At 46.4% G+C, this 26,311-nt stretch overlaps 1 protein-coding gene and 2 long non-coding RNA genes across 3 annotated transcripts in view; 2 read left to right on the forward strand and 1 right to left on the reverse strand.

Annotated features, from left to right (window-relative positions):
• LOC310659301 overlaps positions 1-26,311 on the forward strand; it is a 327,135-nt gene that overhangs the window by 89,620 nt on the left and 211,204 nt on the right. The gene's annotated exons all lie outside the window — the stretch shown is intronic.
• The window catches only part of LOC310659292, a 269,655-nt gene that overhangs the window by 76,494 nt on the left and 166,850 nt on the right, over positions 1-26,311 (forward strand). The window lies entirely within an intron of this gene.
• The window catches only part of STRIP2 (striatin interacting protein 2), a 68,090-nt gene continuing 44,382 nt past the window's right edge, over positions 2,604-26,311 (reverse strand). The window contains exons 11-21 of the mRNA XM_083401971.1: positions 25,179-25,244; positions 21,364-21,427; positions 19,601-19,672; positions 17,806-17,880; positions 14,924-15,021; positions 13,215-13,341; positions 11,100-11,200; positions 10,895-10,961; positions 7,948-8,052; positions 5,523-5,727; positions 2,604-4,244 (exon numbers count right to left, since the gene is read on the reverse strand). Coding sequence (XP_083258097.1) covers positions 3,994-4,244; positions 5,523-5,727; positions 7,948-8,052; positions 10,895-10,961; positions 11,100-11,200; positions 13,215-13,341; positions 14,924-15,021; positions 17,806-17,880; positions 19,601-19,672; positions 21,364-21,427; positions 25,179-25,244 — 1,231 coding nt within the window. The 3' untranslated portion in view covers positions 2,604-3,993. The remainder of the gene's footprint in view (positions 4,245-5,522; positions 5,728-7,947; positions 8,053-10,894; positions 10,962-11,099; positions 11,201-13,214; positions 13,342-14,923; positions 15,022-17,805; positions 17,881-19,600; positions 19,673-21,363; positions 21,428-25,178; positions 25,245-26,311) is intronic.

Below are 26,311 nucleotides of genomic sequence, written 5' to 3' on the forward strand. Positions count from 1 at the left end.
GTCTGAAATATCTGGAGTTGGTGAAGGCTGCATCCTTACCTGATTGGTGGCCCTGTTTTGGGAAGTTTTTAAATGTTTGGTGTTGTTGCCCAGCTGAAAAATACCTGCTCGCTTTGGCATTCCAGATAAAATTGTGACCGACAATCGAACTCACTTTATAGCAACAGAATTCCAGACTTTCGGGACATCTTACAGCCTTTTGCATATTACTTCTGCTCTTCACTATTCTCAAAAGGATGGGGAGACAAGGGAAAACATCTTGCTGTTTTAAGCAATGGATCAGCACCACTGATAGCGACTTGATACAACACTTAGAATCATAGAATCATAGAGTTGGAAGAGACCACAAGGGCCATCGAGTCCAACCCCCTGCCAAGCAGGAAACACCATCAGAGCACTCCTGACATATGGTTGTCAAGCCTCTGCTTAAAGACCTCCAAAGAAGGAGACTCCACCACACTCCTTGGCAGCAAATTCCACTGTCGAACAGCTCTTACTGTCAGGAAGTTCTTCCTAATGTTGAGGTGGAATCTTCTTTCTTGTAGTTTGGATCCATTGCTCCGTGTCCGCTTCTCTGGAGCAGCAGAAAACAACCTTTCTCCCTCCTCTATGTGACATCCTTTTATATATTTGAACATGGCTATCATATCACCCCTTAACCTCCTCTTCTCCAGGCTAAACATGCCCAGCTCCCTTAGCCCTTCCTCATAAGGCATCGTTTCCAGGCCTTTGACCATTTTGGTTGCCCTCCTCTGGACACGTTCCAGTTTGTCAGTGTCCTTCTTGAACTGTGGTGCCCAGAACTGGACACAGTACTCCAGGTGAGGTCTGACCAGAGCAGAATACAGTGGCACTATTACTTCCCTTGATCTAGATGCTATACTCCTATTGATGCAGCCCAGAATTGCATTGGCTTTTTTAGCTGCCGCGTCACACTGTTGGCTCATGTCAAGTTTGTGGTCAACCAAGACTCCTAGATCCTTTTCACATGTACTGCTCTCAAGCCAGGTGTCACCCATCTTGTATTGAAAGTGACGTTCAGTGATTGGATAGTTACAGAAAGTTGTTACAATTGCGTTGTTCGGGAGCTCTATATAAGCAGGTTGGCTGAACCCTTCAGTTCTGTTCTGTTCTGGCCTGTGAATAAACAAGAGCTGTCTGAAGAATTACTGTGTCGTCTGATCTGTTCACTCACAACCTAAGAGTAATCACGCTTCTTTAGGTGTATGTTGAGGGCCTGCCTTGTGTCGCCTTTTCTCCCCTCAGAAATTATGGTTCCTATTCACTTGGAGGAATCCTTGACATCTGCGGATATTGGCACACAGTTAAATTTGTATTCACCACACTGTGGCGTGTGGGGATTATTGTAGGTGGGCCCAGGGCAAGTGGACCCTGCAAACAGTTATGGTGGCAAAGGATGGGAGTGAAAACATGCGCCATCTACTACTACTACTTGGTGGTCTTAAGATCCCGCAGCTGGGATCTTGAACATACAGCTTATAATCATCAATCTCATTAGGACACCAATTTGGTCTGCTTATATTAATATCAATTTCAAAAACTATATACTGTTTGACTGTAAAAAAAAAACACAACACAACCCAAACCCTCACAACGGTTTACAGAAAGAATAAAACAATTAAATTATCATGTTTTTTTCCAAAGTTTAAGAACGTTTTCAATTGTACAGATTTACAGAAGATTGGAAGAAGTATATGAATTTTTTGAAGAGCAACTGTAATCAACAAATTACGCTAGTAGGACTACAAGAAGTTTTGTAAGGAGAAATATACAAAGTGTTACAAAGTATAAAAAGATAGAGATATTGGTTATGAGTTTGAAATGTAATAGGGAAGATAAGAAATGCATACTGAGAGATTAGATTGGAAAATTTTCAGACAGGATTGATGGAAGTCAAAAATTTGAATATGATGTAAAAGTATGTTTAATTACTGTTGAAAATGATATGTTAAAAAAATCAATTGTACAGGTTTTTTTTATTGTAAGTGTGAGCTGACTGTTTCTTTGTTTGGGTGTTATTTGCAAATCTTACTTTTCTCAAAAATAAATAAATTAAAAAATAATAATATGGCAATACACACACAATGCAGCTGCACCAGCTTGGCATGACCACGACTGTAACTGAAATTATATTATCTGGAAAAGGTCAACTTTGAGCTGTATGGCTTAAGGAAGCCCCAAAATGCAATCAGAGATGGTGCCAGCCTAAGACTGGAATCCACGTCTTAATTTACCTGAGATTGAGCTCTACTGAATTCAATATGGCTTACTTCTGAGGAGGGCAAAGGGTAGGATTGCACTGTAAATTCATTATCTGTGCTTCTTTGACAGGAATGGTGGGGTGAAAAATCCTAATAATAATAATAACGACACATTCATACTAGCATTTATTGTTGGACTTGCTGCTGGAACTAACTGCGCATGTCTAATATCTTGTTAGTCCCTGGAGCATTTAAAACTCGTATTGGAAATTATACAGTGGCTTAAAACTTCCCTCCTGAGTTCATGTGAATGCATCTCTGGTGATCATTTTACAAATCCTTAAAATGAACAATGTGAAAGAACACACATACACACACATATCCTTGAAGAGTAGTTTTTATTCTTGGTTACAACTTGTGCTTAAAAACTGAACTGACTTCATATGGCCATTTCCTTGAAAAATGCTTTGTCTCGATGCACACTAGGAAACAAACCTTCTCACTCCACAGCAACAGAGAGAATACATGTATTCTGGGAACTTGTGTTTCTAGTTTTCTCACATTAAATAGGAAGCTTAAAGTTGCAAGGGGATTTAAAGAGTGCAGGTGCTTAACCAAGATAGATATCTGGCTCCCACTCATACCAATGAACTATGGAACAATCTCTGGCATTCAAACATCTAGCAGGGAGTGAAATATATGTGCTACCCCTTTATATAATATGTTTGCATGATTGGAGTAATTTGTGGGTGTCCTTTTGTGCCTTTAGGAGATAGCGTGGAAGAACATTGGCCAAAGAAGGAACTAAAATCCTCTTACTTGCATTTTACAGAGAAAAAGGCTTTGCTGTGTTATACCTGTTAAAATGTCTTTTTGCACACACAAAGTACACACAGCTTTGCAGTAAACCTCAGTGTTTCCAGGCTGGGCCTAGGGTTTGATTTTGGCCTCATTTCTGGCACAACAATCTCTCCAATCTCTCACTCACACCCACAGAAGGTCCACTTGGGGGCAGGTTTAGTGATGTACAAAAGACATCCTTAAAACGTGAACAAGCAGAACATTTCTCACAACGTGAATAAGTAGAGCTCATGGAAGCAACGTAAGGAAATTTGAACAAATAATTTTTCATTCTATATGTGGAAAAAACTTGCTTAATTTGCAAATGGATCCCCTCAAACTGCTTTGTAATGCACGGTTTTCTATTAAAAGAATCGCTCCCATTCGTAGTTTTCATGCCTAGATGCTCTTTGGAATATAGCTGGGTGCCAGTCTGACACTTACAGCTTGCTTTTTATGAACCGTGGAGTTTGCAGTTTCTAGGAAAGCAAACTGCATGGAGTGCTGCAAGTTTTTTTTAAAAGGTACACATTTGCTGAGATATTTAGAAACATGAATTGTGCATGGTAGTGACTCAAGTCTCGGACAACTTGGCACACACAGCAACCATCGCATGAAAGCAAGCAGGAAAGGAAAGCTCATCCATGTCAGATATTTAAATATATAATATTCAAGATAGATCAGTGTAAATGGATCAGAACCAGGACTTCTGTTGCTACCTGCAGGCCCATGTACAGTAGTCAGGGAGAAAAGGGAAGATTCTTGCAAAGTTGAGGGCATTTTTAAGGTGTTTAACATTTCAACTCACCCTAAAAAGTTTTCTGCCAGACACAAGTACCCCCAGACACAGACGGATCAGCCCTTTCTCCCAGGACACAGCACCTATTATCTGGAGAGACACCAAGATGGCAGGTTAAGCTTCCCAGTGCCATCACGGATAGCGTAATAGTTCTTCCCAGCGGATGGGCTGTGAGAACACTTCTCTCTCCAGCCATAGTTCGTAAGAGTAATGGAAATCTTCAGGAAGGTCCAGCTGCTGGCCCAACACACTCTGCAAGCAGTTGTCCACTGGAGCAAATTCAGAGTCCTGGGATTTATCATACCTCCGGCTGTTAAAGGCTTCAATATTGGCTCGTAAAGTGCATTCTTCAGCTTGGAAGTCCCAGGGCCGAGCATCGATATCTACGTGCCAACAAGACAAGAGAGAGCCAAGATGAAAACTGGAAGGTGCTCTTTCTGGTAAAACAGAACAACCTCTTTGGGATTGGGCCTGAGCCCACAGCTCTGTCAGCATTGAGACTCATAGTGTAAATATGGTCTTTGGAGTGACATCCTAGGATTCCTAGTGGCCCTAAGAATGAGTCATTTCATCATTACTGGAGAGAATACCATATTTTTCGCTCCATAAGACGTTCCTGACCATAAGACACACCTAGTTTTTAGAGGAGGAAAACAAGAAAAAAAATATTCTGAACAAAACAGTGGATGTATGATTTTTGTGGTTCATGATGTGGCCAAAGACATGATATGTGATTTGACAGTGAGTTTGGGGTAGCCCAGTGCAAAAATCCTGAGGATCCATGTGGATCTATGCTTTGTAACCACATTTTTGCGCCATTGCAGCCCCACGAAACAGTGGGTGCCTGATTTTTTTGGTGCAGGCTGTAGCCATGGACATGCCATGTGATCTGATGGTGAATTTGGGGTGACCCAATGCAAAAATCCTGAGGATCCATGTGCTTTTACCTCCCCCCTCCCAGGTAGCCTCCTTTATCGCTAGAGTCCCTTATCTCCCTCCCATCACTTGCCGATCAGCTGCTCAGCAGCTTTGTTTCAACACCCCCCCCTTTCTAAAAAAAAAAAGCATGATCTGCTTTTCGCCCCTGGGCAATTCGGCTCCAGGGACCACAAATTCACTCCATAAAATGCACAGACATTTCCCCTTACTTTTTAGGAGGAAAAAAGTGTGTCTTATGGAGCGAAAAATACGGTATATGCATTTCATGCCAATGGTCCCAGTCCCAATCCCTAGATTCTCCAGCTACGACATCTCAGGTAGTTGGTACTGAGAAAGGCCTCAGATCTCTAAAGTCCTGGAGACCACTGCCAGTTGGAGGCTAAATGGAACAGCAAACTAACTCGGTATACGGCAGCTTCAGGGGGTCACAATGGAAAGTACCCCAAATGGAGCACTCCATAAGCAGAGGGCACATCGCATCTTAAAAACTGCAGTTAAGGAGCCCAGCTAAGTCAATACACCTGAAAGTGACTAAACCACATTGACCTGATGGGGTTTATGACACAGTAACACCTGGAGGGGCAGCGTGGTTGGTGCCCTGTGCAAGCAAAAGAGACAGATCAAATGTTCAGTGGGTGATAGAGAGATGGGGAATGCCCGCAGAACGCTCAGCCAAGACCAGCATCACCCTTCCAGGTAAGGAAGCCATTTGCAACACCCACCGTTGCCGTAAGCCCAGTCGTCGTTCATACGATGGCGCACTTTCTGGTAGATGGCGGACATTGTCTTCATGTTGCTCTTCCTCCACTGGCGCCCGAGATACTTGGTCTGGATCTTCAGCAGTTTCAGGACATAGAGTTGCATCATGGCTTGCTTGACTTTCAGAGCCCGTTTCAGGATAGGAGCAGACTTGAAGACCACCAGCATCTACCGATATACCAAACAGGAAGCAACAGAACAAGATATATTTCTTTTAGGAGTACAGTCTTAATGATTGCAGGAACAGGCAAACAATACATTTACATGGAAACGATGCCTTATGAGGAACGGCTAAGGGAGCTGGGCACGTTTAGCCTGGAGAAGAGGAGGTTAAGGGGTGATATGATAGCCATGTTCAAATATATAAAAGCATGTCACATAGAGGAGGGAGAAAGGTTGTTTTCTGCTGCTCCAGAGAAGCGGACACGGAGCAATGGATCCAAACTACAAGAAAGAAGATTCCACCTAAACATTAGGAAGAACTTCCTGACAGTAAGAGCTGTTCGACAGTGGAATTTGCTGCCAAGGAGTGTGGTGGAGTCTCCTTCTTTGGAGGTCTTTAAGCAGAGGCTTGACAACCATATGTCAGGAGTGCTCTGATGGTGTTTCCTGCTTGGCAGGGGGTTGGACTCGATGGCCCTTGTGGTCTCTTCCAACTCTATGATTCTATGATTCTAAGGCTTTCAATATGAGTGGAAAAGGGACGCAGGTGGCACTGTGGGTTAAACCACAGAGCCTAGGGCTTGCCGATCAGAAGGTCGGCGGTTCGAATCCCCGCAACGGGGTGAGCTCCCGTTGCTCGTTGCAATGTCTTTTAAAGATAGGATAGCTGCTTATTTCCTTCACGTCTGAAGGGAGGGTGTTCCACCACCGAGAAAGTCCTCTGTCTGGTTCCCTGTAACCTCACTTCTCGCAATTCAGTGTCACAGAAGAATGTCTTATTTTGTTAAGCTTGCAAATCTTTAGTTTCCAAAGCAGTACAGGTTCATTCACACACACACACACACACACACACACACACACACTACATTTAAAGCCCAGGAAATAAATCTCTAAAATTCAAAAAAAAAAAAAAAAAACCCACAAAAAAACCAGAAGCATTTTTACTTGGTATTATAGGCGAGGATATTAAGAGACAAAATGTTAAATTGTTCTTATATGCAACAAAAGCGACAAGAGTATTGTTAGCCCAGAAATGGAAGCAAGAAGAAATTCCGACAAAAGAAGAATGGCAGACAAAATTAACGGACTACACAGAATTAGATAAAATGACAGGAAGGATTCGAAACCTGCGGGACCAGAGATTCACAGAAGATTGGAAGAAATATACAAAACTATTTGAAGAGCAACTGTAATCAGCAAATTACGCTAGTAGGACTACAAGAAGTTTTGTAAGGAGGAATATATGAAACCTTGCAAAGTAGAGACAGAATAGAGATATTAGTTGTGAGATTTAAATGTAATAGTGAAAGTAAGCAATGTATATTAAGTGAATAGATTGGAAAATTTTCAGATCTGATTGATGGAAGTAAAAAAAAACCTATAAGATGTAAAAGTATGTTTAATTACTGTTGAAAATGATATGTTAAAAAAACTAATAAAATTTATATATATATATAAAGGTAAAGGTACCCCTGCCCATTCGGGCCAGTCTTGCCAGACTCTAGGGTTGTGTGCTCATCTCACTCTATAGGCCGGGAGCCATCGCTGTCCGCAGACACGTCCGGGTCACGTGGCCAGCGTGACAAAGCTGCTCTGGCGAACCAGCGCAGCACACGGAACGCCGTTTACCTTCCCGCTGGTAAGCGGTCCCTATTTATCTACTTGCACCCAGAGGTGCTTTTGAACTGCTAGGTTGGCAGGCGCTGGGACTGAGCAACGGGAACGCACCCCGCCGTGGGGATTCGAACCGCCGACCATGCGATTGGCAAGTCCTAGGCGCTGAAGTTTTACCCACAGCGCCACCCACGTCCATATATATATATAAAAAGAAATAAATCTCTAAAATTAGGGGGGAAAGCCATCTGAAAAATGTGTTTCTGTTGTTGGCATCCGTCTGCCTCGAGAGACAAATTAAGAGTACACCTCTGGAGGTGAAGTCAAACTGTTGGAAAGTTATGGCGTCTGCTGTGGCTGTAGAGCCCGATACCGGAGAGCCATCTGAAACATGGGTTTCTAAAACCCACATGAAATTTGGAAAGTTGACGCCATCTGCATTGCTGGGGGTGGCGTCACACAATTTGCCAGCTCACGCTCTGTTCTCTAGATACGCCAGAGTAGATGAATCATTCTTTCATTACATATTTGGTCTCACGACACACACTGCGGGAGCACGTCAGCTCAGCGTGTGACATCTACATAGGCTAGTTCAGCCAGCTGACATCTCACCATCGTCCTGGAATGCTTCCATTTGGTCAGTTTGTTGAGGATCCTCAGAAGGTTGATACAGGAGAAGAGATTCCTCCAACAGAACTGGTTGTTGTCCCCCACTTCCTGCAATCGAGGAGAAAGGAAGCCATCATAACATGAATAGGCTAGTAAGGACTGATAAAGCTTTAAACAGCCTGGGCCCGGCACAGCTACGATGCGATACAATACGATACGATATCTTTATTGTCATTGTCCCATACAGAACAATGAAATTGAAAAAATCTACATAAGACATTCAAAAACCCATAAAAACTCTGAAACCCCATTTTAAAATACAATATACTATAAAGGGTAAAGGGACCCCTGACCATTAGGTCCAGTTGTGACCGACTCTGGGGTTGCGCGCTCATCTCGCTTTACTGGCCGAGGGAGCCGGCGTACAGCTTCTGGGTCATTTGGCCAGCATGACTAAGCCGCTTCTGGTGAACCAGAGCAGCGCACAGAAACAGCGTTTACCTTCCCGCCGGAGTGGTACCTATTGATCTACTTGCACTTTGAGGTGCTTTTAAACTGCTAGTTTTGGCAGCAGCAGGGACCGAGCAATGGGAGCTCGGTCCCTGCTGCTGCCAAGTCCTAGGCTCTGTGGTTTAACCCACAGCGCCACCCACGTCCCACAATATACTATAGAGACTCCTTATACTGCGTTTAAAACCAGAATTGCATTTGAGTAGAAACTGTTTCGCAGGTGGCTAGTTCTGGTCTTTATAACCCTGGACCTTCTTCCAGAAGGCAGAAGCTGAAAGAGATCATTTCTGGGGTGCACACGATCCTGCGCTATAAACCACATTCATACCTATGTTCCATCATAACCTTTAAGATGAACCAGGAGAATCTCTCTCTTAAACACACTATCTGTGCATCAAATTCAGGTCTGCAAGAGCGTGCAGAAATGCACTCTTAAGAGTTCCCGGGGAAGAGAGATTGATTGCCAAACCACTCCGGGGACTGAAGCCCTGTTGAGTGGAATAGCGGGGTCTCCTAACAACTTTCAGCACCCTTAACAAACTACAGATTCTTTGAGGGAAGCCATGACTGTTTAAAGTGGCGTAAAACTGCTTTAAATGTATAATACAAATGGGGCCTTCAATTGAAATGGGCTTTTGAAGGCCAGGGCCGGAAAAGGACAGAGCAATGCTTTGCGTTATTTTCAATATATTAAGCAGTATAGAAATTAAATATTCAATCAAGGCTTAGTCAACGTAATTAGCAGCATCGCTCTCCTGGTCTCTGCGGGATGGACCAGGGCTAGTGGCCCTCTATGTAGCCAACATCAGGGCTCTGTCTCAGGCAGTGAATCTTGGAGTGCCAATACAATTCTGGTGGCCCAGGGCGGCTTTAAGACTAGGGAAAAAACCACCCAAACTGATCTTTTGTGGGAAGTTTGGCCCCAAGAAGGGACGCGGGTGGCGCTGTGGGTTAAACCACTGAGCCTAGGGCTTGCCGATCAGAAGGTCGGCGGTTCGAATCCCCGCGACGCGGTGAGCGCCCGTTGCTCGGTCCCTGCTCCTGCCAACCTAGCAGTTCGAAAGCACGTCAAGTGCAAGTAGATAAATAGGTACTGCTCCATCCATCGGGAAGGTAAACGGTGTTTCCGTGTGCTGCTCTGGTTCTCCAGAAGCGGCTTAGTCATGCTGGCCACATGACCCAGAAGCTGTACGCCGGCTCCCTCGGTCAATAAAGCGAGTTGAGCACCGCAACCCCAGAGTCGGTCACGACTGGACCTAATGGTCAGGGGTCCCTTTACCTTTTACTTGGCCCCGAGAAAACCTGCCGCATAGCAAAGGAATCATTAACCACCGTCCGTTCACTTAGTAAACCACTAGAGGCCACTGTTGCATCAGAGTACAGCACTTTGATGGCAGTAGGGAAGGGTACCTCTCAAATTAGAGCAATCTCTACCCCAGCAACAAACCCTCTTAAAATAGGCAGCCCATTCATTTCGGTGCGCAGGAGAAATCATGGAGCCCTTTTAAATTGCCAGTCACAGCTCAGTTTGCACTTTAGCAAGTAAAGATTCCGGGGGGTGGGGACACACAAACAAGTCTAATTTTTTTCAAGAGGTAGAGGCATAAATCATCTTGCTTGCTTACTACAGTAAGACTGCAACTGACACCGGGTTAGGCTCTGGGGATCGCACCCAAAATCACGTATAGTCAAAACCCATTTGGGAACAGTGGCAGGAGGGATTGCCAAAGTCGTTTTTCCCAGAACGCCCACACCCTTTCCTTCCCCCATTCTTCTTTTTTTTAAGGCGTGTTCCGTGCCTGAAATCCTGGAGAGTCAGTATTGGTAATATGGCAGTCTGATTAAGATTTCTGGGAAACTTGAAATCTTGCACACTATTTTATGACAGTTTGGTAGGTTTAATATGGGCTTTGGAATCAGGAGGATGAAATTGATGGACTATGCAGAACTAGATAAACTAATGGGAAGAATTCGAAACCTGCGGGACCAGAGATTCACGGAAGATTGGCGTAAATTTACGGACTATATGAAAAGTAATTGTGATGATCAGATTACATTGGTAGGTTTGCAGGAAGTTTTGTAAGGGGAATAATTTGTATGATTGCATTATTGAACGAAAAGGAGAATATTAGTCATGATAATTAAAGGCAGTATGAATTTAAGAAATGCAGAAGAAATTATAAAAATGGGAGATCTGCAGAGGCGCTGATAGAAGTCCAAAAAGATTGTATAAGAGATGAAATTTTGTGGAATGTTTGTTAAAGAATATGTTTTAAAATGAATAAAAATTATTTAAAAATAAATAAATATGGGCTTCGGAATCGACCAGCAAGTGCGTTATTAATCCCATTTTACAGAGAGCAAATGGAGGCCCCTGACACTGAATCTTGCCTAGCCCACAGGCAACGTGGATGGGAAGAGTAATCGTCGTTCTCCTTACCAAGCTTTCAGCGTTGAGTTCTGGTAACTCCTGGACCGTGCAGGAGGGATAATCCAGGACAGAGATGCTTCAGGGGAAATCAAAGGAGACACACACACACAGGCATCAGTTCACTGCCATTACAGACGGGTGTCAACGCATCAGGTTTAAAATTGCCTTTCTGTTCCCAAAAGGGACGGGAGATTAACTTTCATGCAGGCACTACCTGTTTTTGGCAGTGATGTAGGACATGATATTCTGGTTGAAGAACTTCAGAATCAATGGGATGCAGTTGGCAAACACCAGGTGCTGAGAGACATACTCAAACTGGAGAGAGAAGGGAGTGCAGAACATGAAACAGGAAAGGGGGTTAACAAACACACACACAAACACCACGGCTACTTCCAATATTTGCTTCTGGGCATGTCTCTTCAGACAGTCAAAAGTTTCACATGGGACCACTTGATGGCATAGCTGTCAACTTACAGATTTGAAAATAAGGGACCAGCAGCCTCGGAAATAAAGGATCAGCAGCCAAAATAAGGCATTTTCAGAGCACAGGTATGTTCGACTTCTGAGCCCCTCCGAGCCAAAGGCAGAAAGCCCAGCCAGCAGCCAAACGAAGCCTCAAGCGGTGGTTCCCACAGCGCAGCAACCCGGCCAAGGGGATGCAGCAAGGGAAACCACCGTCACCTCTCCGCTGGGAAGCGCTGAGCAAAGGCGAGTCCCCAGGCAAGGCGGCCAATTTGATCGGCACAAAGCATGCAAGCTCCACCCCCCAGTCGTTCTCAGACTCCTTATTGGGTGAGCAACACAGCCAAGCAACCCAGTTGGAGCCTCCCTCCTCCCTGGCCGGCAGGGAGGGAGGGAGAGGAGCTGCTTCCTTTGAAACCCGGGAAATTTAAGGGACATCCATCAATAAGGGACAGCAGCGGGACACGGCCCTGGGATAAGGGACTTTCCCGCCCAATAAGGGACGGTTGACAGCTATGCTTGATGGGCTCCAGCTTCCAATTTCTCTCCTTCCCCACATTTCAGGCTTAGCACAGTCCTCTTGGCAGCTGCAACACGTCTTTAAAGCTCTTTTTGGTCTGACAGTCTAACCCTTTTATGGAAGTAAAATGCCTACATCCCAAGGACCGACTGCTGGCCATTGCTGCCAGCTCCTAAAAGCCCACCTGGTAGCCCCAAAGGCTGATATTACAACACTGGAAGGACCGTCCCACTCACCCTGAACCTGTTCTGTACACCAGTGGAGAGTGGTTATACATAACCCTGCTTTCAATACTATTTATGGCTGCGAACATGGGGTGTGTCTGTCATACTGCTTTGTTTCCACTTGGTTCACGTCCCATAGCTTCCTCCTGAAATCATGTAAATTCCTCTGCTCCCCATTCATCTTGCAACTCTTTAGACCACAGATGTGACTGTTGGGGGGTGTTCCTGCTTCTGTTGTGCAATAGCACAAGAGTGCCCCTCCAGACAGCAATAATGTGATAACATTGGGTGTAGGAGGTCAGTACCACATATTTTGCTCTATAAGACTCACTTTTTCCCTCCTAAAAAGTAAGGGGAAATGTGTGCGCGTCTTACGGAGCGAATGCAGGCTGCGCAGCTATCCCAGAAGCCAGAACAGCAAGAGGGATTGCTGCTTTCACTGCGAAGTGATCCCTCTTGCTGTTCTGGCTTCTGAGATTCAGAATATTTTTTTTGTTGTTTTCCTCCTCCAAAAACTAGGAGTATCTTATGGTCTGGTGAGTCTTATGGAGCGAAAAATACGTTACAGTGGTGCCTTGCAAGACGAAAAGAATCCGTTCCGCGAGTCTCTTCGTCTTGCGGTTTTTTTCGTCTTGCGAAGCAAGCCCATTAGCGGATTAGCGCTATTAGCGGCTATTAGCGGCTTAGCTGCTAAAAGGCTATTAGCGGCTTAGATCAGCTGATAAGCGGCTTAGCAAACAGCTGATAAGCGGCTTAGGGGCTCGGGAAAAAGGGGGGGGGGAAACAACCAGGAATCGCGAGGCATTTTCGTCTTGCGAAGCAAGCCCATAGCAAATTCTTCCTGCGAAGCACCTCCAAAACGGAAAACCCTTTCGTCTAGCGGGTTTTCCGTCTTGCGAGGCATTCGTCTTGCGGGGCACCACTGTATATATATCCAACTCTACTGCAGTATTATTGCATCAATGACAGGTTGCGGAATGCACCTGCAAAACGAAACGCCAGTCTGAAGAACCGCCCTTAAGAGAACCACAGATAACAAAGAACCCCAAATGCAGACCCCAATCCAAGAAACCTGAGGGGGAAAGGGACCAAAGTCTGCCTTATTACTGCTCCGAAGACACACCTGATAGATGTGGTTCAGCTTGAAATGCTTCAGCAGCAGCAGCAGCAAGGCCGAGATGCTCTTCACAATGATCTCTTTGTGCCTGTTCACGTCGATCCCCAGTTTCATGCTCTGAAGGACTGTGATGCTAACCCAGAAAGGGGAAAGGAGGAAGAACTTAAAAGCAGCTCAGCGCCGACCCAGTTCAAAATCCAGGCAAAAAAACAACAACACAGGGAGGGGGCAAAGCAGCGCCAGCAAAAGAGATAATAAAAATAAATTTTATTTATACCCCACCCTCCCCAGCCAAGACTGGGCTCAGGGCGGCTAACACCAGATATAAAATAATGGATTAAGATACAACTTAAAAACAAGATTAAAATACAACATTAAAAAGCAGTCTCACTTCAATAGAAACTCAAATCAAACCTAGATGACTGATTTGGCCCCTGAGTCTGAGGTCCCCCATCTCTGGCACACCAGAAGTCAGAGGATGAGAAAAACGCTGAAAAAGATGAATAATCAAGCAGAGGCCCAGGTACTTCTTTCCTTCAATGGGATTCCTACTTCAGGCGAGCAGTTCACCGCCAATGCTGCCTGCTAAGACGTCTGACATTCTTATTTAAAAGCAAATGGTTGCATTTCACCATCTTTCTTTGTAACAACAATTAAGGATGCCGTGGGGTTGTGAGGAAGCAAGGGCACCCAAGCGAGGCTGCCCAATGATTTGTGGAAGGGGAAAAAGGGTCACCCACCAAAACCCCACGGAAAGGATGGTTAGTGCAACCGGCAAACCTCATCCATGAGAATTCCCCTCCATTTTGCTAATTTTAATTTATTTTCTCATTAACTGATAGAGAATTGTGAACTGCCCTGAGACCTGTGGGTATAAGGTGGTACACAGGTTTTAAGAGTACTAAAGGTAAAGGTAAAGGGACCCCTGCCCATTAGGTCCAGTCGTGGCCGACTCTGGGGTTGCGGCGCTCATCTCACTTTATTGGCCGAGGGAGCCGGTGTACAGCTTCCGGGTCATGTGGCCAGCAGGACTAAGCCGCTTCTGGCGAACCAGAGCAGCGCACGGAAGCGCCGTTTACCTTCCCGCCGGAGCGGTACCTATTTATCTACTTGCACTTTGATGTGCTTTCGAACTGCTAGGTTGGCAGGAGCAGGGACCGAACAACGGGCGCTCACCCCGTCGCAGGGATTAAAACCGCCAACCTTCTGATCAGCAAGCCCTAGGCTCTGTGGTTGAACCCACAGCGCCACCCGCGTCCCTTTAAGAGTTCTAGCAGAGCCTAAATGCAATCAGGTGGTCCACTGGAGCCATATTCTAACATGCCAACCACTGCTACAGCTTTTACCAGGCTACTCTTCTATTACTGTCTGCAATTCCTAATGAATTTGGTATTATTGCTGCTTTGCAGGGGGTATATATATATTAAACCCTGCCACAGCCTTCTGAGGATTCAGCATTGCAACGAAGGAACGTGAGGAAAAAGACACTCACGTATACAACCAAAAAGACCATGTTTCAAATGGGTAAGCCTGAATCCCAAGAGAAAGTTGGTGGCCACCACAATGTTTAGGAGTGAAGGTGCAAAGTTGATGTGCAACAAGTGTGCAACATCTATCACAGAAATCCGACGAACCTTCGCCCATAGCCCAGCTCAAGCTTGAGGAGAGATTACACGGATGTCACCCAGCAGGTGATTTATCAGTCCAGCACTTACGGCATCTCCTCAGGTAACACGTCAGCCAGGATGTTGATGGAGTCTGTCTTGGCTTTGGAAGTCGGCGCTGCAGCTAACAGGATCTTCAGCAGAGCTATCTGTAGCGAGCGGAACACCCGGCCCAGACCCCAAATCAGGCATTGTGACGTTAACGTATGAGAGTGCTGGAGGTGAATTAGTTAAACAAGTTACCCAATCAGAACCCAGGGGTGGAGTCAGAGGAACTATAAAACCAGCTCTGGGAAGAGTTCATTGGGAGTTGGGTGGTTGGTTGGTGTGGGAGTGAATTGGGATAGAATCTGTGGCTAGGTTGAGTTAGTGTAGAGAAATAAGCTGAGTCAGGAACAGTTAGGAGCTAGGAAGACAAGGAAATATCTGAGAGGCGGTTTAGTGAGTGAGAGCAGGTAGCGGAAATTATAGGTCTGGATAGGCACCCCATGATTGTAATGGACCAATGCCATTTATGAAACCACACGCTTGTTAAACTGCAATAAATAAACAGAAGTTTATGTTCCAATTTAACCCTGACTGGACTCAGTATTGTACCAGGTAGGGCCTGGGTGGTGGCAGTGAGAAATCAAGTGGTGGCACAGGGATCAATAGACGGTGAAACGTCCAGGGACCCTGTATGATCGCCACAGGCATTTTTAGGAAATGTTCAGAATCCTTCCTGCATCTTCTAGGAACCTCTAAACCTAAGAGTTTGCAACCCAAGGTCCAAGCAACCTCCTGAGAGCTGCATGGCAGCAGTGGATTTGCCCAGAGGCGAAAGTGGGCGGAAGGAAAGGAGTAAATTTTACCTTTCTACAATAGGTTATTGCCTGCCTGCATTCACACACCCTTCTGCATTCCCCATCCATGCAAGTAAGAAGCATTATCAGGGTTCACATTCCAGCCAGACAAAAATCCTCAATGCTGCAAAGCAGGGCAGGTGAGGGACATGGTTCAGGAAGGGTATGGCCTGGAGGCCGGAATCCGGCCCCTGGGTTAGGGGCTGCCCACCTCTAGTCTACCCAAGGAAGCAGACAACAGCTTTGGGTCAGGCTTTATACTGCTCCCTGTCCCTGCAGACTCAAAAGCGTCCCATTCCATTCAATGGTGTGGGATGTGAAACACAAGAGCAGTCAAGTCCAACATTCCTAGAGTGCACATGTTTACACATGGGGAGGAATGTTTGTCCAGCCAGCAGGTCAACTTCCTGTTTGCTTCTGGGCTGGGACAGACTTCCTCTGCATGTGACTAGAAGTGGGCGTGGCCTCACCTGTGCAGGTAACAACAAAAGCACAGGGCAGGGCAGCCATCTGTCTCTCTTTGACTACATGCATCGAAGAAGCAACATCTGCTTAGCCAAAGATGCTCTCGGACTGTCTTCTTATGAGATAGTTGCCGGGTATATGTTACTTTTTTTAGCTAAGTCTGCCTTCTGGGATCAGATTGTGAACAGAATGATGTGTGAGTAAGCCTTTTTATACTTTTATAGAAGACTGTGTCGTGTCTTATCTTTTATGAGGGAATAAGGGGAAAATACCAGAACAGTTATTATAGAGGCTTTAGCGAGCCTGAGCAAACGCATCCGCTGTGAGTTTAAAAGGGGGAATGTTACTCTGCTAAATTGTGAACTTGTTAACACAAGTTGGAAAGGCTATAATCAGACAACATATCCTCTCCTGCATCCCTGAACATTCCCACAAATTGAACTTTCTCGCAGGGAGCTGGGTGCAGCATTGCACTGTTAGCTGCAAGTCCCTAAACTGAAGTGACTACCACTAGCTCTGCCCATCTCCTGGAGGAGCCACAGCAACACTCCAGCCCCCAGGGGAATAAGAATCTGTTTATTCACCGGCCCTTCAGAGATGTTGAACTCCAACTCCCATCATCCATGCTAGCTGGGGCTGATGGGAGCCGGAGCGCAGCAACCTCCCCGGATGACAAGGGCCAGAGATGACAAGGGCCAGAGTGGCACGGTGCTTACAGCTTCAGACTAGGACTTGGGAGGATCTGGGTTCAAAACCCTCCTCACTGGGTGACCTTGGGTGCAGTCACTGTCTCTTAAACTACCTCACAGGGCTGTTGAGAGGATAAAATGGGAAAGGGAGAGAACCGTGCCATACCACGACGAGCTTGGGAAAAAGAGAGACATGAATGCAATCAGTCAATGTAATCCAGTTTGCCACAACTGCAAACGGCACACGACTGAGCTGATTTGCCAATGCCCTTTCCCTGTTGCTACATCTCAGCACTGCTAAGGTCCCGGTCCCGATACTCATTTAATACTACTACTACTACTACTACTACTAATAATAATAATAATAATAATAATTTATTAAGTATACCCCGCCCATCTGGCCGGAACTCCCCAGCCACTCTGGGCGGCTTCCAACCGAATGTTAAAAAAAATACAGCGTCAGACATTAAAAACTTCCCTAAACAGGGCCTTCAGTTGTCTTTTAAAAATAAAATAGTTGTTTATTGCCTTGACATCTGCTGGGAGGGCGTTCCACAGGGCAGGTGCCACCACCGAGAAGGCCCTCTGCCTGGTTCCCTGTAACCTCACTTCTTGCAGCGAGGGAACCGCCAGAAGGCCCTTGGTGATGGGGGTAGAGACGCTCCTTCAGATATACTGGGCTGAGGCCGTTTAGGGCTTTAAAGGTCAGCACCAACACTTTGAATTGTGATCGGAAACGTCCTGGGAGCCAATTAAGATCTTTCAGGACCAGTGTTACGTGGTCTCGGCGGCTGCTCCCAGTCACCAGTCTATCTGCTGCATTCCGGATTAGTTGTAGTTTCCGAGTTACCTTCAAAGGTAGCCCCACCTAGAGCGCATTGCAGTAGTCCAAGCGGGAGATAATTTTCCCTCCTGCATGCAGACAAATGATACCCACCATGTACTGCGGCAAGTTGTACAGCATCACCCGGTAGAGCATTTCGCAGGGGGTCTCCTGCACGTCCTCTTCCCCCTGAAGCACGACAGGACAGATAAAGGAGGGAGAGATGGGAAGGGAAGGCTGTGAAGTGCATCAGTCACACCATTTTCCAAACCAAGCAGGAAACAAAAGGAGGTACCGGGGGGGGGGAGGGGGCAGCTCCACTTGCAGCCCAATACTCCTACTTTTCTAAAGATACTCCAGCGCTTTCCTGCAGATCTCCCCACCCCCCAATGTGGAATTTGCAAACTCAAATTCTGGGCGCATCACCCAAGAACTGTGATCTCCACGCTTCCAGCCCCAAGAAAAGGAGTCCCATTAGGATTTCCACTTTCACAACAGCACTCCCTCCCCTTCCAAGCCCCCTAAATCTGTTCTAAGGGGTTCCCCGACCCCACCAGAGCAGAGTTGGGGAGCGCAGACAGCGGGGAGGACGGGAGGAAGTCCCATTGCACAAGCAGAAATCCTGGCACTAATGGAACATGTTAGCTGGATACAGCCCAGGGTTATCCAACGGGGGAAATCCATTCACCGACTCTCTCTAAGCATCCCCTCTCTTGCTAAGACAGCTCTACACTAACCCGAAAGTGAGAACCTCTAAGTTCCTGGACAGCTCAGTTGCCACAGCATCAGACCTTCAGTCTGACAGTCCAGGACTTAAATCCCTGCTGGGACGTACAAGGAAAGAACAGTTTAGGAGCAGAGGTTGCAGGCAGTTAAACAATCCAATGAAACAATCTGCTGAAGATGGGCCAGGAATGACCAGCCTCCGCTTGGAGAGCACAGAGATGCTGCCAGTCAGAGTGGAGCAGACTAGGCAGACCAGTCTCTCTAGAACAGTTTCACATACTTGCATTTCTGCTGAGGGAGTGTCCCTTTTAAAATTATTATTATTATTATTATTATTATTATTATTATTATTATTATTTATAATAATACCACACCCATCTGGCTGGCTTTCCCCAGCCACTCTGGGCGGCTTCCAACAAAATATTAAAATACAATAGTCTATGAAACATTCAAAGCTTCCCTAAACAGGGCTGCCTTCAGATGTCTTCTAAAAGTCTGGTAGCTGTTTTTCTCTTTAACATCTCGTGGGAGGGCGTTCCACAGGGCGGGTGCCATCACCGAGAAGGCCCTCTGCCTGGTTCCCTGTAACCTCACTTCTCACAGGGAGGGAACCGCCAGAAGGCCCTCAGCGCTGGACCTCAGTGTCTGGACTGAACAATGGGGGTGGAGATGCTCCTTCAGGTATACTGGGCTGAGGCCGTTTAGGGCTTTAAAGATCAGCACCAGCACTTTGAATTGTGCTCGGAAATGTACTGTAGGTCTTTCAAGACCGGTGTTATGTGTTCTCGGTGGCCACTCCCAGTCACCAGTCTGGCTGCCGCATTCTGGATTAGTTGCAGTTTCCGGGTCACCTTCAAAGGTAGCCCCACGTAGAGCGCATAGCAGCAGTCCAATTGAGAGATAACTAGAGCATGCACCACTCTGGGGAGACAGTCCGCGGGCAGGGAGGGTCTCATCCTGCGTACCAGATGGAGCTGATAAACAGCTGCCCTGGACACAGAATTGACCTGTGCCTCCATGGACAGCTGTGAGTCCAATAAATGCCCCATACATCCTTCTAGATCTGGGAACTTTCCTCTTGTACTTTTTCCCATCAATTAGACCGAGATTTAGGAGCAGGTTGACGCTGCTGGTCTGAAAAAGTGGTGTGCAGCCCAAGAGACGGACTCAGAAGCAAGCTTACCAAAGACATGGGACACTTTTCCAGCTCCTCTTCATTCCTGATCTGCACTTCGGAGATCGAGACATATTTATGCTGAGGGACAAGATGCAAAGGGGAGGCTTCGGTCAAAAGATCACAGCAACTTGAGCGGCAAACCAATGGGAAGCCCCAACGTGATTATCAGACACCCCCAGAGTGGAGGGCATCCTCAGGTTCCTTTCTCATTGCACCAGCATGGCAGGTGGTCAGAGGAGGAACTACTGTAGAGGCATCTCAGACCAGCTACCAGGAACTTCTAGGCAAAGTCTTCCAAGACCAGGAGCTATGGGAAGGACAGGAAGGCATAATCCCTTGCCTCCAATGGCTTTGCTGAGAGTCTCTCTGTAAACTGGCCCAAGATGTCTTCATTCACGGTGGCAGCAATGACTGAGGGACTAGTGTACAACTGACAAGTCCCTGTTAGGATTTCATGCCCCCCAGTGCTGATTTTATGCTTGGTATATTTCACACGCCTGTCTGACTGGAGCCTGAGAAAGGAAGACTCTCTTACTTATCTCTCTTCCGGTGTGAGAATCTGTGAACCTGTACCGTATTTTTCGCTCCATAAGACGCACTTTTTTCCTCCTAAAAAGTAAGGGGAAATGTCTGTGTGTCTTATGGAGCGAATGTGTGGTCGATCGCTGGCTCCCTTTCCGCCCCTTGCCCAGGCCTCAATTGTTGAATGTTCTGCAGATGGAGGCTGCTTGTTTCCCCAGCGACATGGGACTGGCTGGTTAGATTATCTGCCTGGAAACTGTAGAAACAGCTCCCTTCCCTTTCCTAAAAAAGCTGCAGAACTGTGAGTTGAACCCCATAAAAACAGGAGTTTTTCCTTTTGCAAAGTAGGCTCAACAACTGTGAGCTGAGCCTCAAAAAATTGGGGCTTTTCCCCTTTGCAAAAGAAGCTGTGCAACTTTGAGCTGATCCCTCAAAAAATGGGGCTTTCCCCCTTTTCTCCTCTAAAAACTAGGTGCGTCTTATGGTCAGGTGCATCTTATGGAGCGAAAAATACAGCAATTTCACTATTACACTGTTCTGTTCGTTCTCGGAGCTGGAGAGAACGGACGCCATAATGCTGTTGTCTGTAAATATTCTGTAAATAAATAGTAGTTTAGAACTACGACGCCTCTTTCTTTTGCTGTGTCAAGAGAGAAGACTAGGCTGCATAAATCAAGTTGGTTTATGTCGCTGGAGGGCCCTGGAGAAGAAGGGGATGCCTTTTCCAGAGCTATGCTCACCGGACAACGCTCAGAGGTTGGGGGAGGTCCCGCTGGGCGTGCAAGGCCTGAGGCGGCGTCCTGCAGCCCGAAGCAGGGGGTGAGCTGTGGAGCCCACCCCCTGCTTCGGGCAGATGTCCGCAAGCCTCGCGCACCCGGCGGTGCGTCCTGCCAGGCGCGCAAGGCTTGGGTCGGCAGCTTGCAGCCCAAAGCAGGGGGCAGGCTGCGGAGCCCGCCCGTGCTTCGGGCAGATGTCGGCAAGCCTTGCGCGCCCTGCAGGAGGTCCCGCCGGGCGCGCAAGGCTTGGGGCGGCAGCCTGTTCTGGGGGCTGGGGTCGGGGGAAGCTCAGGCTTCCCCTGCACCAGCCCCCGCGCCTGGGGGGGAAAATAATTTTTCCCCCTTTATTTCCCCCCTCAAAAAACTAGGCCCGTCCTATGGGGTGGTTCGTCCTATGGGGCAAAAAATACGGTATGTATGTATGTATGTTCAATGGAAAATAATAATAAAAAAATTAATAAAAGAATTTACCTGTTTTAGGGTCTTCACACTTTCATGAATGGGGCGTGGTAACCCCACTAAGGTATCTGTGTCCCTGAAACAGGGAGGGGGGGAGATAGGGGGCAACAACGAGAGGCTTAGTGTCAAACCATCATCTAATTATTCATAGTGCAGTTGATCTCTCTATCAAATAACAATTTCTCCACATTGCATCACCTTCTTTTTTTAAGCTGTGGACCATGCAACAACAAACAGGCAAGCCATTGTTTGTTTCTGTACCTGTCAGCCATTTGCATTGTTAAAATAAATATATACACAGACTCAGAAAGCCTACTAACTCACTGACAGATTCGCCTAATTTGACACGGTTTTCTGCAATTGCCTTTAAACTCAAACGAACAGGGATTGCAATTCATCCTCTTACTGGATGAGTTACATATTTTCTCTCTCATCAAGCAGAGGCTGTTAGATCATGAATTTCAAAAACGTTATCCTATTCAGCCCTCTGTATGCGTATCTGCATACTGACGTTTGCGGCCTCGTCAGGGAATGATGCCCACCTATTTTTATAATTTAGATACCCCTTTGTAATAAATAATAATAATAATAATAATAATTTATTATTTATACCCCGCCCATCTGGCTGGGTTTCCCCAGCCACTCTGGGCGGCTTCCTAAAGAATATTAAAATACTGTGATACATCAAACATTAAAAGCTTCCCTAAACAGGGCTGCCGTCAGATGTCTCGTATCGTAGAGTTTTTTTAATTAGCTCGTTTAAATGAATTCCCCTTATTTGTAATGTCTGGAAGGTTCCAAAAAAATACCTTCCAGAATAGACTTTGCTCTCATGGTATGATGATGATGATGATGATGATGATGATGATGATGATAATAATAATAATAATAATAATAATAATAATAATAATAATAATAGTTGTTGTTATTGTTGTTGTTGTTGTTGTTCTTGTTATCTATACCCCACCCATCTGGCTGGGCTTCCCCAGCCACTCTGGGCGGCTTCCAACAAAATATTAAAATACAGTGGTACCTCGGGTTAAGTACTTAATTCGTTCCGGAGGTCTGTTCTTAACCTGAAACTGTTCCTAACCTGAAGCACCACTTTAGCTAATGGGGCCTCCTGCTGCCGCTGCGCGATTTCTGTTCTCATCCTGAAGCAAAGTTCTTAAACCGAGGTACTATTTCTGTGTTAGCGGAGTATGTAACCTGAAGTGTCTGTAACCTGAAGCGTCTGTAATCCGAGGTACCACTGTACAGTAATGCATCGAGCTTTAAAAGCTTCTCTAAACAGGCTACCTTCAGATGAATACACCAGATACAATATACCATATACAGTAATACCTCTGGATACAAACGGTCCTTCTTGCGAACGCTTCGGGTTACGAGGTCCGCTAACCGGAAGTAGCTGCTCCCGGTAGCAAACTTTGCCCTGGGATGCGAGCGAAAGTCGCACTCCAGAGTAGGAGGCCCCATTAGCGAAAGTGAGCCTCAGGATAAGAACGGCTTCCGGTTATGAACGGACCTCCGGGACAAATTAAGTTCATAACTGGAGGTACAGTGGTACCTCAGGTTAAGTACTTAATTCGTTCCGGAGGTCCGTTCTTAACCTGAAACTGTTCTTAACCTGAAGCACCACTTTAGCTAATGGGGCCTCCTGCTGCTGCCACGCCACCAGAGCGTGTTCTCTGTTCTCATCCTGAAGCAAAGTTCTTAACCTGAGGTACTATTTCTGGGTTAGCAGAGTCTGTAACCTGAAGCGTATGTAACCTGAAGCGTCTGTAACCCGAGGTACCACTGTAATTTTGAACCTGGACCCTGCAGTCATCACCATAGGCCCCTATTTGTGTGCCTCCTCCTTGAGGGTGGCAAGGCAAGAACAGGCCTTTTCTGAAGTGTTTGCATGATTACACTGCGTGGCCCCGGCCCCCATCAATCACAGAGGCAAGGAGCGCAGAGAGAGAGAAAATGCCATGGTAATCTGCAACAGCGAAACCGGATGCCTCAGCAGCCCCAGCTGCAACAAAACATGTCTCTCCTCTATCGGTTTCTACTGCCACATCAGGACTTGTAGCTCCCAATGGTTTGACTTCACCCCCAAAGGCACCGTCTTCCGTAGATGACTGAATGAGCCAAAGGCTTGGGAGAAGAGAGGATGTTTTTGTTAGAATTCCTGCTCCATGATTGCAGTCATGGGATTGTTGTCTAGCACATGCCAGTATGTGTTTTGACTCCACAGAGTGGGAAGTGACGGAGACAGGATGTTTGTGTTACTGTGAAGTGGGACTATTGTCCTTTGTTCTTTCTCTCTTTGCTGTCTGATGCTAGAGAGAGAGAGGGAGCTATGTTGCAGTGCTCCGTGTGTGTTTATATGTAAATAAAGTAGATTAGCCAAAATGCTGAGTTGCTGAGGTCTGTTATGCAAGCTGTGCAAACTCTGCGGATCCCTAAGTGTGCCGGTGTCTGTTGGCATCGGTCGCTGTGATGTTAGGGCTGAAGAAAGCTTTTGAAGCTCCTGAACGATCAACCAGGAGGGAGGGAACATGCCTGTTGGGCATGTGTCTCTGCCAGGGTCCTTCTTGAGAGTAGGACGAGCTCCTGACAGTTTTTGCCTGGCACCTAAAGATATGTAACGAAGGTGCCAGGCGAGCCTCCCTGGAGAGAACATCCCACAATCAGGGAGCCACTGCAGAGAAGGCCCTGTTCTTGCGTTGCCACTGTCTGGACCTCTCGAGAAGGAGGTACACAAAGAAGGGCCTATGATGATGACTGCAGGGTCCAGGTCAGTTCATATGGAAAGAGGCAGTCCTTGAGGTTTTGAGCTCCTGAGCCGTTTAAGGCGTTATAGGTCAAAACCAGCACTTTGAATTGGGCCTGGAAACTAATTGGCAGCCAGTGCAGTCAGACCAGAATTATCATTGTACAGTGGTACCTCGGGTTAAGTATTTAATTCGTTCCAGAGGCCTGTTCTTAACCTGAAAGTGTTCTTAACCTGAAGCACCACTTTAGCTAATGGGGCCTCCTGCTGCTGTGCAATTTCTGTTCTCATCCTGAAGCAAAGTTCTTAACCTGAGGTACTATTTATGGGTTAGCGGAGTATGTAACCTGAAGCGTATGTAACCTGAAGCGTATGTAACCCGAGGTATCACTGTATGCTCAAACTGTTTTGCTCCACTGAGCAACCTGGATGCCTAGTTATGCACGAGGCTGAACGTGTTGGAGTAATATAATAATAATAATAATAATAATAATAATAATAATAATAATAATAATTGTTGTTGTTGTTGTTGTTTTATTTATACCCTGCCCTCACCGGCCAGAGCCAGGCTCAGGGCGGCTAACACCAATAAAATCACAGTAAAAACAGAATGGTGGGGGAACCAATTTAAAATACGGGTTAAAATGAAATTTAAAATGCAGCCTCATTTTAAGAGTAGCTGATGGATCAAGACTATAAGGGGAGGGCAACATAAGGGTCAGACTGAGTCCAAACCAAAGGCCAGGTGGAACAGCTCTGTCTTGCAGGCCCTGCTAGATGCTCTGGTGAAAGGAATGATTTTCACTGGGAAAACCACATGGGGCCAAAGGGTCAGTTTTCTGATAATCGAACCGCACCACCCCTATGATTAGAGCCCTGACATGCATGGTTGCAAACCCACTGTTATTCTGCAACATGCAAGCCAGCTCCTAGGAGACAAGAGTCTTTCCTCCATTCAGCCGGCAGCCCAGTCGGTGATCAACGTCGAGCAGAAACCTTCATCTCAAGAAGTCGAAAACAGCCGCAAAGTGCAAACCCTTCTCTCCCCAAATGCGTAATGATAACTCACCGCCCAAGCGTGAATCCGATGAACTTATTTCTGCTCGCCTCCAGGAAATGTTCTATGTCTTTCTGTCTGGAAGATAAGCAGGATGTTGCAGCGGCAGCGAGGTGGGGGCAGAGGTGGAATATATAACAAAAGCACACCACACATTAGGGGGCAGGACGGGGGGGGGGACCCTCTCCAATATCTAGGCAGCTTGAGAGAAAACATTCTGCCTCCAGCCGATCTGTGTTCAGATGGCATCACACAGAGGTGAAAAGGATTTATTCTGAATATGGGTTTGTAGGCCAAGCGCAATAAGCATGCCTCTGTACATCACAGCTCTCGCACAGAAGCAAATTAAGTGCTCATCGCATTCCAAATAGCCCCGGGGACTTCAGATTCAACCATGTTCCCTGACTGTTTTATTTATTCTCTTTGAAAAATCCAGTTCTTTTTCCTTTTGGGGGGTGGACTGCAACAATTTGGATAGGGGCACACAGTTCGAAGGACGCCCCTCTCCCAGGGCTGGTTTAGCCACACAGCAGAATTTAGGAATTTCTCAAACAGAAAACCACGGCAGGGACAAATACACTAGTCCTGCCCTGTGCAAGGTGCCCCGACTACAGAATTGGAGAAATCGAGAGAGATATAGCCGCACCGGCAGCATATCTCTTCTTTCTCGTATCTAGGGATGCAAGAAGGGCCTTTGCACTCGCCAGAAGCTTGGCTCTTCCCTCGCCAGTCCTGGATGGAGCCTTCAGAAGGGTCCCCTATGCTCAGAGACTTTGCACCTGTCCATTGGGAGAGATAGGAAGCCAGAGCACTTGTTCTTTAGATGTCCCTTTTATGAAGAGGCACATAGTGAGAGCATCGATCCCCTACTGGTGAGGCTCGCCGACCTCCCACAAAAGCAAAAAATTGACCTTTTCCTGTTAGGCAAAGATCCTAAGACGACCCGGATGGTCACCAGATTCTGTCTACAGATCTGTAGACGCAGACCATCGCCCTACTCAAAATAGTCCGGCATGAAAAGCCCCAAACATGGCTCCACGGGTGATTCTGAGTCAACTCCCTGGGACAGTTTATTGTTGTTGCTAAATTTAGTGTTGTACATTGTTTTAATTGCCTGTTTTAACCATATCTGGACAGTGGTTTCT

This window comes from Podarcis tiliguerta (assembly GCF_965153285.1).
Source record: "Podarcis tiliguerta genome assembly, chromosome: 10".
In the NCBI taxonomy this organism is placed as follows: domain Eukaryota; kingdom Metazoa; phylum Chordata; class Lepidosauria; order Squamata; family Lacertidae; genus Podarcis; species Podarcis tiliguerta.